Source organism: Lutra lutra, chromosome 18 (assembly GCF_902655055.1).
Source record: "Lutra lutra chromosome 18, mLutLut1.2, whole genome shotgun sequence".
In the NCBI taxonomy this organism is placed as follows: Eukaryota; Metazoa; Chordata; class Mammalia; order Carnivora; family Mustelidae; genus Lutra; species Lutra lutra.
In genome coordinates this window covers 3695114-3707682 of record NC_062295.1, presented here as the reverse complement: position 1 = coordinate 3707682, position 12569 = coordinate 3695114, and the positions used below count along the sequence as shown (strand labels likewise).

The 12569-nt window shown below is 60.1% G+C and overlaps 1 protein-coding gene across 1 annotated transcript; it reads left to right on the top strand.

Annotated features, from left to right (window-relative positions):
* The first annotated feature begins 3073 nt into the window (after positions 1-3073).
* On the top strand, positions 3074-8441 carry UBALD1 (UBA like domain containing 1). The gene is made up of 3 exons (XM_047714279.1): positions 3074-3358; positions 6947-7006; positions 7345-8441. Exons 1-3 carry the CDS (start codon positions 3089-3091, stop codon positions 7696-7698), a joined length of 684 nt encoding a protein of 227 aa, XP_047570235.1. The 5' UTR covers positions 3074-3088; the 3' UTR covers positions 7699-8441.
* Positions 8442-12569: the final 4128 nt, after the last annotated feature.

Below are 12569 nucleotides of genomic sequence, written 5' to 3'. Positions count from 1 at the left end.
ACAGTTAATGGGAACCCGGGCAGAGTCCCTTGGGTTCAGGCTTCTTCCTGAGCCTCCTGAGCAGGCAAGATCCTTGCCTATTCATTTTTGGGCTCCCAGAATCAGGCACCCAATGATCTGTGGACTATTTAAAGGAATGGAGGTGGAGGGGCACCTGGCTGCCTCTGTGGAGCATAAGACTCTGATCACAGAATTGTGGGGCTGAGCCCCACATTGGGTGTGGAGATAATAAAATCTTTTTAAAAAGTGGGGGGGATGGAGGTGGAAAGGAGGAGGCCAGAGCATGCTGGGGAGACTTTGGCAGGGCCCCCAACTTCCTAGAACTTCAGGTGAGATATGGGCACTACTAGAAATAACTTTTTGTCCCCCTGTCCGTATCTACTGGTCCCAGCTGTCGGGCCCCATCTGAGCTTGCTAAGAAATCCAAAGTCCACTCTCTAGTCAGGCTGATCCTGGATAAAAACAAGATTGTTTTTTCCTTTCCTGCTGCCTCTGGGAAAACAAGCAGGCTAGGGGTGCCATGGGGGCCAGAGGAGTAATCTTTGCTCCTACCAGCCTCACCTGCCCCACCCCAGTCAGCCTACTGGCTTGGAAGTGCTCCTCCGGAGCTGAACAAGCCGGGACAGGTAACTGAGTGTTGCTGGCTACGGTTAGGGGGAAGGGGGAAGGTACTTCCTGTTTCCTTGAGCCAGAAAAATCCCCTAGTAGGCCCTGCCAGGGCAGTGCCCCCTCTCACTGGCCAGAAATACACCCTCATAGTCTACTGGGTACCTGGTCTCCAATGACTGGCAAGAGCATAAGGGGGTGTGGATTCCAGCCTGTTTCTTCATCAGTCAAATGGGGCTTGGGCTCCCTAGAGTGGTCTGGATGCAAGCAAAGAGGTGCATACTAAAAATGGTAGGTACACTGAGTCCCAGGCCCCTGCTAAGCACTGCACGGGAATTAATCCCCTCCGCAGTCCTGGGATTGCTCCACACTCCTAGCTCAGGTTCTACAAATGAAACAAAGCTCAGGGCTGCAGTAGCTTATCCAACATCAGTCAGTAAGCAGCAGAGTTGACTCATACCCAGGTCTGGCTCCAGAACCCACTTCCCTTCCAGCATGCCCTAATGCTGTCCCTGTGTAACAGGGACAGCAATAACCACTTTCAGAGCCACCTTCCTCGTGCTGGGAGCTTTATCCACATTAATTCAAGTTCATGATGCTTTGTTAAGGAGCGGGTCCATGCTTAACAAGACCAGAAATCTCCTGGCATTATCGGGGTTTGCAAAAAATGGTGGAGCCTGAGTGATCCTGTGTGGCAGAAGAGACATGCCCCAGCCCCCACAATCCTGGGATCCTTCAGGCCCTGTCAGCCAGTCTCCCATTATCCTCCTCCCACTCACCAAAGCCAGAACCTCTGGAAGGGTTAAAGGACCCGGGTGGGGCTTCTCCCCACCCCTCCAGTGTAGCATAGTTCCCTCCATCCAGTGCATTTCCTCTAGTGAGGGGCGCTGAAGCGGGGTGGGGGGGGGGGCACTCCACTAGAAACAGACACATCCAAAGCATCTCCTGATCTGGACTGGGCCCCTCTGCCACCATTAGGACCTCACACTAAGCCTAAAGCCAACAACAGATGAAATATAGGAAAACCTCCCAATGACCTTTAGCCCAAGCCCCTAGGGCCTGTGTCACTTTCTGGAGAGCACTTTCCATACTTCTACATTTCCCCAAGTCTACATCTGTCCTAGGGATTTTTTTTTTTTATATATATTTTATTTATTTATTTATTTGACAGAGAGATCGCAAGTAAGCAGAGACAGGCAGAGAGGGGGAAGCAGGCTCCTCGCTGAGCAGAGAGCCCGCTGCAGGGTTCGATCCCAGGACCCTGAGATCATGACCTGAGCCGAAGGCAGAGGCCCAACCCACTGAGCCACCCAGGCGCCCCTGTCCTAGGGATTGACACACGATCCCAAACCGCCCCCCCTCCTTTCCCGCCCCAGACAACGCTTCTCAGATGTGCTCTCCGCAGTAACCCGGGCCGGGTCAGGGCAGGGCAAGAGAAAGGGCCCAAAGAACAGTTGCCCAACGGATGAAACTGCAGCCCAGGGAGCGCGAGGAACCCGGCCAAGGTAACTCAGAGCCGGGGTGACCGAGCCAGACCTCTCCCCGCTCCCCGGCCGGGATCCCGTTCCGAGCCCGTCCTGTCCCCGCACGCCCAAACCGCGACGTCACCCGGAAGCGGCGCGTGCGGACCTGTAAACACAACCCGCAACTCCCCCTTTCCCGTGCTCCCCAGTCCCACCACCGCCCGCCACGTGACGCGCCCCCGCCGTCCCCGACCCAGCGCCCGCCCCCGCTGCAGCCCCATTGGGCGGCCAGCTTTGTTTACCTTATATGGCCAGGTCCTAACACTCTGCGGCCGCTCATTGGCCATGGCGTGGCCTCACTCACTTGACGTCATTCGGGACAGAACGATGCAAATAAACCGGGGCATTCTGGGAATAGGAGTTCGGGGCCGCCCCGGAACTGGCTCCGCCAGGTCCTGGCGCCCGCACCTAGAAGCCGAGATTTCCGGCAGAACGCACGAGATTTTGCGTGGGAAAGTGGGAGCCCCGCGGGGAGGGCACCCCGAGGCACCAGAGCCTGCCCGCCTTGCCGGCTTGTTCGGGCGCAATCCCATCCCAAACGTTCCTCGGGTCTACTGTGTGCCTGGCCGAGCGCCAGGCTGGGAAGGGACCCGCATCACGAGTGGGCGCTGTGAGCTTGTGCTCGGGGCGCTGGGGAGACCGGAAGGCTTCCTGGAGGCGGTGGCTTTCTGCAAAGCCCTAGAAGGCACATTCATTCAGTAAAGGAGTATTTATTGGCGCCTACTGTGTGCCAGGCTTTCGGGGCTGTACGTCCTAGTGCCTACGATTTGTGCCAAAATGTCTAGGGGCCCCCTTTCCAAGCGTGCACCCATTCAACAGAGGGAAGCCAGGCACACCGGGCCGAGAAGCCAGAGGGCCCGCGGACGCGCCCGTCCGCTTCCGCACACGGCAGGGGCAGCGTCCGGACACACCTCCCTGCGCCCCCCGGCCGGCCGCGGCGCGGGACTACATCTCCCAGCATGCCCCCGCGGCCCCGAGCCAGGCGAGGCTCGGTGAGTCAGAGCCGCACAGTAAATATTTGTATTAGCCGGAGCCGGCTCGCTAATGGTGGACGCGTGAGGCGGAGGAGCGCGGCGACGGGAGGCAGCGGGCAGCGCGGCGGCGGCGCCATGTCCGTGAACATGGACGAGCTCAAGCACCAGGTCATGATCAACCAGTTCGTGCTGACGGCGGGCTGCGCGGCCGACCAGGCGAAGCAGCTGCTGCAGGCGGCCCACTGGCAGTTCGAGGTGCGCGGCTGGGGCCGGGGCCGGGGTCGGGGTCTGAGTCCGGGTCCGTCCCGCCAACCGCGCGTGTGGGGGCCGGTGTGGACACGTGCCGATGCGCGCTCTGCCTGGGCCGGGCCGGGGCCGCGCACTCGGCTCGGTGTCCCGGTGGCCGCGCGCCCCGGCGGCCGGGCCCTAGCGCGCACACGCGGCTTGCGGGTCGGACCGAACGGCGCGGCCGCGTCTACGCGGCCCCCGGAAACGCCGCCCGCGCGGGGTGAGCGGGAGGGGAGGCCCGCCCCCGCCGGCGCCCCGAATCCCCGCCCCCCCCCGCGTCCCCAGGCGGTCGGGATGCGGGGACCCCCCTCTTTTGTTAGGGTAACGGCCAGGGCGGGGCGGCGTCGCGGCCGGGACGGACAGTCAGTAGGAGGCCGGAAGGAGGACGCCCGGGCGGGGATCGCGCGCCGCCCCCACCTCGGGAGCCGCGGGGTGGGACAGGCAGTCCCGGGGCCAGCCGGCAGAGCCGCCCCGCGCGAGTGGGTCTGAGGGTCTGCGTGCCCGCTGGGCAGTTCGGCGGCGCCTGTGTTCACGTACATGTGCATTTGTATTTACGCACGCGCCACGCTACGTGCGGGCATGTTGGCGTGTGTGTAAACACGCAGTCCACCCGGCGCGCGGGTGCGGGCTCTGTGTTCCGTGTACCCACACGTCGCCGTCTTTGCAGATGATGCCCACGCGTGTACACACACGAGTGTACCAGTACTGTGTTGGAGCCCCACACTACAGCTACGGGTGTGCATCCGTGCACCCCGCCCCAGAGGCGTGCCCGGGTGGCCGCCTCCATGCTGGCAAGGGACTACCTGCACAGTGCGCGGCGTGGTTTACATGGCTCAGTAGCTTTCAGTCAGCTGGGCAGGAGGTGGGGCTGTCCCAGTCAGGACCCCACCCACCAGGCCTCCCTGACCCATAGGGCGCTAGTGGCCGCAGCTTGTGCTGCCGAGAGGCCACCTGGCTTTGCCTAACTCAGCTGCCACAGAAATAACCCCGAGTGGTATCTAGGAAAGAGGCCAGAGTCCTGGAGCTCCACCCCTCACAGGTGTAAGGTCACAGCCCAGCCGGTGTCTGTGCCCAGCCAGGGCCTGGGAGCCTCATTTCCTGGTGGGGAGCCATCCCAGGAAAGGGGTTTGGGTCTGCTGAGGGGACAGTGAGCCAGGGGATTCCAGGGCTCAGTTTCCTGAGAGTGGGATGGGGATCAGAATTGCAGCCCAAAGGTTTGGACAGCCTGGGGAAGCAGTGTCCTGTCCAGCCCTGGGGGCACTTTGCTCACCCACATCCACCGGAGCTCTCAGGAGGGACCACTGCCCCTTTGTGGTCCTCACAGCACAGGATGGGAGGCCGCTTGCTCTGGGCAAGTCCCTTCCCTCCTCTGGCCTCAGTTTTCTCTACACCTCCAGTGTAGAGAAGTTGACCTCTAAGAAGTGAATGGCCACTCCCTCCACCACCACCCCCCTAGGGCCTGCAGCCCCACCCTGCAGGAAGCTCCCTAATCAGCCTGTTTGTCTCAGAGCTAGATGTGGCAAAACTTGTAAAACCACATTCAGGGCAGTTTGCATGAGTCCCACATCTGCATACACTCCCTCCCTGCCTGGGGCAGGGCAGGCAGGTGTCCAGTGGGAAGTCTGTTGTGGGTCCGGACTCTGAGCCCAGCACCGAGCCTAGCACCTGCTGGGCTGTCTCTCAGCACGGGTTGGTGTCCATTGAGGGAATTAAAAACGGAGCTTTGAGGATTGAAATGTCTGGGGAAAACTCTGTCCCTAAGAGGGGCAGGAGCTTCCTTCAGACTTGTAGCTCTGGTGGCTCCCTGAGTTTCCGTTTCACATCTGTAAAATGGAGGATAAGGATACTAGGGAGGTTCATGTAAGGTGAAAATGAGGTGAACCCCCAAATCTTAAGTCCTTGTATGAAAGTGAGGGCTACCCCTTCCCCTTAGTAACCTCCCCCTAACAGGCTCACAGGCTGAGGGTTGACCCAGGCTAAGGTGGTCTTTTGGGTCTTAGCTCTGTGATTCAGGTGTTAATGAGGACAGGTGGCTGCGGGGGGGGGGGGGGGGGGGGCACGACCTGGGTGTTTTAAGTGGTGGTGCTTCAAGGCAGCCGCAGGTTCTCCCTGGAATCCCCACTCTGGGGACCTTTGGGTCTGCTGCTGGGAATGAATGGTTTGGGTGTGTCCCGGGGCTCCGAGGTAGGAGGGAGTCCAGACAAGGTACTTAACCCTAGCCCGTTCCCACACCCTGTTTGGAGAAAATGGGGTAGGGCATCTCCAACAGGAAATTCCCAGAAAAATTCATCTGAATGTAAAAAAAAATGACAAAACCCCAGGGCAAGCCCTGAAAGTCAGCTTGGTCTGGCTGTGCTGGGGGCGGGGCGGGGGGCACGCGGTGGGCAAGGGATTGGTCTGGGCTGTGTTTAGGGGACAGGGAGCCTAAAGGGGTGATGATGGAGGGCAGCTGGGACTGGGGCTGGGACTTGGCAGGGCCACGCAGACCCTTCACACACTCCCTCACCCAGCACTTACGCAAGAGCAGCTGGCTGCCTCATTTTCCTCAGCGGGCTCCTGGAGCCCCCCTCTCGCCAGTCCCCGGGGCCTCCAGAAGAGCTTGTCTGACACAGGCCTGCACACTGTCTCCTTTCCCGCTCCCCTTCTCACCAGCCTGGGTGCAGACCTCCTCCTGTCACCCTCCTGCTCTGCACCTTAACATTCCAAGGGAGGCTTGGGTGAGTGGGGCAATGAGGGCAAAGCCCAGACCATCCTCCGTAATTGTGGCTCTCCCAGCTGCAACGTGGATCTTAGGTTATTGAAGCCAGGTTGGGGGGGGGTTGGTATCTGGAAACCACCTCGTCCAGTTTCCTTGTGCAGATGGAGAAACTGAGGCCCAGATTGTGGCAATCTCCCATGGCCAGCCAAGGAAAAGGGGAGTCAGGTCATGGACTTAACATCCAGGAGTCTGTGCCATCCCCTGGCTCAGTGAGGAGGAAATTGAGGGGCTCCTGGGTGGCTCAGTTGTTAAGCGTCTGCCTTCGGCTCAGGTCATGATCCCAGGATCCTGGGATGGAGCCTGGCATCGGGCTCCCTGCTCCACCGGAGGCCTGCTTCTCCCTCTCCCACTCCCCCTGCTTGTGCTCCCTCTCTCGCTGTGCCTCCATCAAATAAATAAAATCTTTAAAACAAACAATTAAAAATGAGGAAATTAAGGCCCAGATTAGGGAGTTGCCACCCATGGAGTTGGTGACAGTCAGGCTAGAATTTCAGTCAAAGGCCGTTCTCCGTGAGACCTGGAAAGGGTGCTGCCTGCTCCCCTCCCAAGGTCACAGTGACCACATTAGGTGTGTGCCAGCTAGAGGCAGTGTTGTGTCTTTACCCCCTCCAGACCTGCCCAGGAGTCCACCGCGCCTCCTTGGGGGAGGGTGCGGGTGGCAGGTGTTGAGTGGTGACAGGCATGGTCCTTCCACTCCCTTCTCTCCCACTCGGTAGCCAGGCCCAGGGGCACACCAAGCTGAGAGATTCTGGGAGCAAGGGCCTGAGGGTAATGAAATCTGGGCCTTCTTTCCACAGACGGCCCTCAGCGCCTTTTTCCAGGAGACCAACATCCCCTACAGCCACCACCACCAGATGGTAAGTGTCCCTGCAGCCCCAGGGGTGGCGATAGGGGGTGCTCCTGGGTCGGGGCAGGGAGGCCTCGCCCCCCTGAGGAAGCCACAGTGGCTCTCTGCTGTGGGGGGGCCTCCCTGGGGACTGCTGGTGGGTGTGCTGGGCCAGCCCATCTCAGCTGCGCCTTCCCTCCCTGAGCCCCGAGCTAGTGGTCTGTGTCCGGAGCCAGAAGGCAGCCTGGGGAGAGGCCCAGAAGCTCGCAGCCGTGGCGGAGTGTGGGTCTCCTCCTACGAGGCAGCGAGAGGCCAGGCGGCCTCCCAGGAAGGGGTTCTCACCCCAGCCTCTCTGTTTTCCCCCCACAGATGTGCACTCCTGCCAACACCCCCGCCACGCCCCCCAACTTCCCCGATGCCCTCACCATGTTCTCCCGTCTCAAGGCTTCCGAGAGCTTTCACGGGGGCGGCAGCGGCAGCCCGATGGCCGCCACGGCCACGTCCCCCCCGCCGCACTGCCCCCACGCCGCCACCGGCAGCTTCGCGGCACCGAGCTGGCCATCTGCGGCCTCGCCCCCAGGGGGGCCACAGCACCACCAGCTGCAGCAGCCGCCCCTGTGGACTCCGGCACCCCCCTCCCCGGCGTCAGACTGGCCACCCCTGGCCCCCCAACAGGCCGCCTCAGAACCGAGGGCGCACCCTGCCATGGAGGCGGAGAGATAAGGGAGGCCCCTCCCCCTCCCGGAGGCCAGGACCCTGTGGGGCGGGGGAGAGGATGTCTCCGCGGGCCCCCTTTACCCTGCTCTGTCTGCACCCCGTTCCCCGGAGCCCTGGAGGGGAGAGACTGGACCCTGGTGCCAGCACACGGGCTGCCTGCGCGCAAACATGGGAGTGCAGGCACGGGGCCCCCACCTTGCATGGATGTGGTTCAGAGTCGTCTTGGTGCTGGTGGACAGAACTTCAGAGAACAAGCAGCCTTCCCCAGAGGACTCGCTCGCCCTGCCCCACCCCAGGGGACTGCGGAGAATCGCCACAGCAGCGGAGACTTGGCTGGCTCCTGCCTGGGAGCTCCTCAGGGGCCAGCAGGCCTAGATCCCCACCCTCGGGAATGCAGAGGCTTCTCCGCATGTGTGTGTGTAGCTGTGTCTGTATTTATATGTATGTCGCTCTACAAGAAGCAACCTAGTTTATGGGGCAGCTGGACTTTGCATGTTAGAGTGAGCCCCCAAGCCCCTTGTCTGCCACCTGTCTCCCCAGGGCCCTGCCCCTCTCTCCCACCCCCTGCTCAGCCAGCCTTGCTGTTCCCTGCAGAAAAAAGAATTGTGGGAAACTCCAGGACTCTTCCCACCCATTCCCCAGCACCTGCCTGCTGGGGCTGCCTGCATGCTTCCCCCAGAACCCGGGGGTACCTCACACCCTTTCCCTTCCTCCTTTTAACAAAAGAGAAGAAAGAGTTCAAACCACCACCAGGCTCTGTGGTCTTGCCTCGCATCCTGAGCTTTGCTGCTGGCTGGCTCCGTGCAGAGAGGCAGGGCATGGACAGCCCAGAGCAGAGGGCACCCCCGGTCCCACCTGCCTCCACACGGCACCCGTCTGCTGCTGTCTCTCAGTCACAACATGGCACTGGAACCTTCTTGCCCATCCAAGGCTCTTCCCATGAAGTTATTTCTGGCCTGTGTTCCCAGAAACCCTGCCTCCTGTCCGACTGGACTGGTCCTGAACTCCAGGGCTAACAGCTGCCTTCCGGTCTGCTTGGGTTTCATGTAGGACCTTTCGTTGTGTGTTAGGGTCCTGGGGCTGGCTGCAGGCTGGACTCTGCAAACCCAGCCTCCAACAAACATGCTGGGTAGAGCAGGGCCCTCCCCCTTGGAAGGAGTGCATAGCCGGCTTCTGTGCAGAGCCAGTGGGGGCTTGAGCAGGGACAGGACGAGCCCAGGGCAGAGTCCAGCCTGCAGCTCAAACCTTTGGTCACTAAGGAGACTGGCAACCTAGGAGCGATAGACGGGATCCCGGGCTGCTCCCAAGCTGGGCTGGGGCAGACACCTGCTCTCACCCCAAAGGAGAAGCTGTGGTGCTCCGCTCTGCGCAGCACCCCTCTACCACCTCTGGCTGCCCTTGCTGGGGAAGGGGCTTCCTGGGGCCTCAGCCTTGCACACCTTGTGAGGGGCTGGGCATTGCAGAAGGAAAGAGGCCCAGGTCTCTGCCCAGCCTTCGGTACAGGCACACCTCACTCTAACTTAGGATAGCCCGCCTGGCACTGGGTCTTCTGCAGCTGATAATGTGGGTTGGCGAGTTTCTTCTGTTTCAGAAGTTCTGCTGGACTGCCGTCTCTGCACTCCCCACGGGCAGTCCTGCCTCCTGAGGACGATGCTCCTGGGTCAGGTGTTCCCAGAGCCACCACCTGGCCTCCCCAGCCTGTCTCTGCCCTGGCTGGACCCTGGACAGGCTCAGGGGTCAACTCTTCTCTGGCTGTTAACCGAAGAAGACTGACTGCTGGGCCCCCTCTCCAGCTGTTGCTTCTGTCCTGGAATTGTGTCCTCACCCTGAAAACCCTTCCAGCAGCCTCCCAGGCCTTCCGGGCAGAGGAGGTCTAGAGGGGACCACAGCTCTGTGAGGGCGGTTCTTGTGCAGAGAGGAGGGACGGAGGGGCAGGACACAGGGAGGGGAAGGGTGTCTTGGGCCTCCTGAATCTTCACCACAGCATTCTGATGGGAGAAATGCTCAGATAACTGCCAAACGCCCCCCCCCCCCGGAGTGTCAGGAGATCGCAGAGGCAAGTATGTTTCCGTGGGCGCTCTGCTCTGTAGGCGTGCGTCTGCCCAGGTTGTCCCAGCGAGCAGGCGGCTGGGGTGCTGTGTGTGTCAGACATGGGAGACTGCGCACCCTCAAGAATTTGCACTCCTGGGGCGCCTGGGTGGCCCAGTGGGTTAAGCCGCTGCCTTCGGCTCAGGTCATGATCTCAGGGTCCTGGGATCGAGCCCCGCATCAGGCTCTCTGCTTGGCGGGGAGTCTGCTTCCCCGTCTCTCTCTGCCTGCCTCTCTGCCTGCTTGTGATCTCTGTCTGTCAAATAAATAAATACTTTAAAAAAAAAAAAAAAGAATTTGCACTCCTGGAGGCGAGGCTCAACCCTGGGCAGGCCAGTGGGGGGCCTGTAAATGACCCACAGTCTGGCTACTCAGCTGTGGCAGTCCTGGGTTTCCAGCCTGGGCACTGTGGACATTTGGAGCTGGGTTAGTTTGCCATGGGACGTCCTATGCTCTGTGGATACTGGCCAGCATCCTGGCCCCCACCACTAGATGCCCGTAGCATCCCCCAGTTGAGACAGAAGTATCTGCAGACACGGCAAAATGTCCCCTAAACCCGGGGTTCCCATAGTTGGCTACAGAGCAGAGCGACCGGGGAGGTCCGTAAAAAGACAACAGCATCAGAGTCCCTGGGGAGAAGCCCTCACAGTATTATTTGCAACGTCCACAGGATATTGGTTTATCAACTTCAGAATAAAAACCACTTAATCATATACCTTGAAAGGGTGAACTTCAGAGAATGTCAACTGTATGTTAAAGCTGAACTCACACAGCTCCCAGGTGATTGTGAGGCAGGAGCGGGACACGCGCTTCCCAGGGGCCAGGAGCCACCAGACTCATGACCCCAAACTTGGAGACCATAAGGGTCCCCTGGGTGCTTGAGGCAACTGCTCTGGAAGAGGGCCCAGGAATCTGATTTTTCGTCATTTCCCCAACCAAGGTGGGAACCCAAGCCAGAGCCGGCGCTGGGGCCTCTCTGAACTTACCAGCACATGCAGAGGCCCTGCCAGGTGTACTGGGAGCCCCTGGTCTGAGCATCTCACTGTCAAGGGAAAGGCTGCAAAAGCAGGCCAGACAAACTCAAGGGGGAGCCAGAGCTGGGAGCCTTCCTCAACTTCCCTAAGGGTGAAAGTTCGGAAGCGAAGCTGGAGTTAGTAACGGTCTATGTTCAAGTCTAAACTGGCTGGAAGGCAGAGGGGCTGGTGCAGGAACAGAAGGGAACAGACACCACCATCCTCAGCTGGCCTTCGTCTCCGCGCCTCCTGGGAGCTGTCCCAGCAGCACACATGGGAAACTGGCCTTGTTACCTCAAAGCCCAGCCTCTTCTGGGCATGGTCACCCCTTACCTGCCTGCCACACTTGAGCGCAAATGACCGTTTCCAAAGTTCTGCTCTAAACGCCATCTGCATCTACGACCTTGCTAGGATGCTAGGAGCTCTGTCTCATTTCTGAAGGGCGGACGTTGCAGCATGTGGGGTGAAGGTCCGGCTTAACCAGGTGACAGGCAGTGGGTGTGCCTTTCTGGTCTGCTGTTACAAAACCTGGGAATGCTAACGGGGGTTTGCAAACTCCTAGTGCCCCGATGTGCTTCTTGACTGGCGTGACATGCTGCTTGGCTCGCAGGACGTGCCATGTGTTCCTGAATGGCCTGCCAACATTTTAAAATCAGGAGAGTTTGTGGGAGAAGAGTTCCTTCTGGCTCACCTCGGATGTTTGCAACAGCTGGCCCGGGTTCCTGCAAGGCCGCTGCTGGCTGAAGTGGAGCCTCCCAGCCGGACACAGCCAGCCTGGCCCTCGTCAGCCAGTCCACTCCACTGGCCGCAGACGTGTGGTCCAATTCCTGTATCCAAATCAGTTACAGTCTGGAGAGAATCTTGTTTTTCACCAAGAAGAGCTTCCCAAGTAAAAGGCCGGCTCTGTGGGGCAGACGGGGGCACCTGGTGGATGAATGGAGACTAAAACGCTTGCTGTGGGCAGGCGGGGCTCCTCCTCCAGACCGCTTTCAAAAGAGAAGGGCTTGTTCTCCAAGATTCTCTCGGATGAAGGGGACACTCCCAGGGCCACTAAGGGTGCCTAGGGTCTGTCCAGGGCTCTCTGAGAACACCCTGTGGCTGGTGATGGAAAACCACGCTGTCCCCAAGGCCAGCCCCCAAACCCGGCAGTGGGCAGGGCCACCAAGGCTCTGGAAGTCTCTGAGGGGCTTTCATAGCAGGACTCATCTGAGGACAGTCTGCTTACTTCCCAGGGTCAGTGTTGGGGAGGCCGCCTGGGCTGGACAAAAGGAAAGCTTCGGAGGCAAGGCTATTTCCAATTCCTGCGTTTGGAAGTCTCTCCAGCTGCTTAGCCATGGCTTCTGTTTGGGCAATTGATGTGTTTCAGGTGTGCCTTAGAATGACTCCACTCTTTCAGGGGTGGGGGGCGCCGGGTCCTCTCACACCCCATTCCAGGATGGCTGAGGCCATGTCACTGGTGCAGCCTGAGATGCTGGGAGGCTGCTGGCAGAGTTCTCTGCTTTCCGAGGCCGCTTCTCCTCTCCTGGGAAACAACAGCTACACATACTGGTCGGGTGGTTTCCTGGGGATCCTGGTGATGCCATGAGCCAGACAGACTGAGACGGTTGGTCACCTTACCCCGTCCAGCCCAGCACTGCCGCTGCGTTGCAGGCCAGGAGCCATGTCCCCCTGGCAGAGGAGGAGGCTGGACCCAGGGACTTCTGAAATTCCCATTCTGCAGACCCTATCCTGGTTCTGTCTGCTCCCTAAACACCTTTCCCTGCTGAGGCACCTGCC

What these genes read in the sequence shown, in the direction of transcription:
- UBALD1 (XM_047714279.1), top strand. Translation starts at nt 3,089, where the DNA reads ATGCCCCCGCGGCCCCGAGCCAGGCGAGGCTCGGTGAGTCAGAGCCGC. An exon ending in CGGCCCACTGGCAGTTCGAG is followed by an intron (nt 3,359 to 6,946) that starts GTGCGCGGCTGG and finishes TTCTTTCCACAG; the next exon opens with ACGGCCCTCAGCGCCTTTTT. An exon ending in ACAGCCACCACCACCAGATG is followed by an intron (nt 7,007 to 7,344) that starts GTAAGTGTCCCT and finishes TTCCCCCCACAG; the next exon opens with ATGTGCACTCCTGCCAACAC.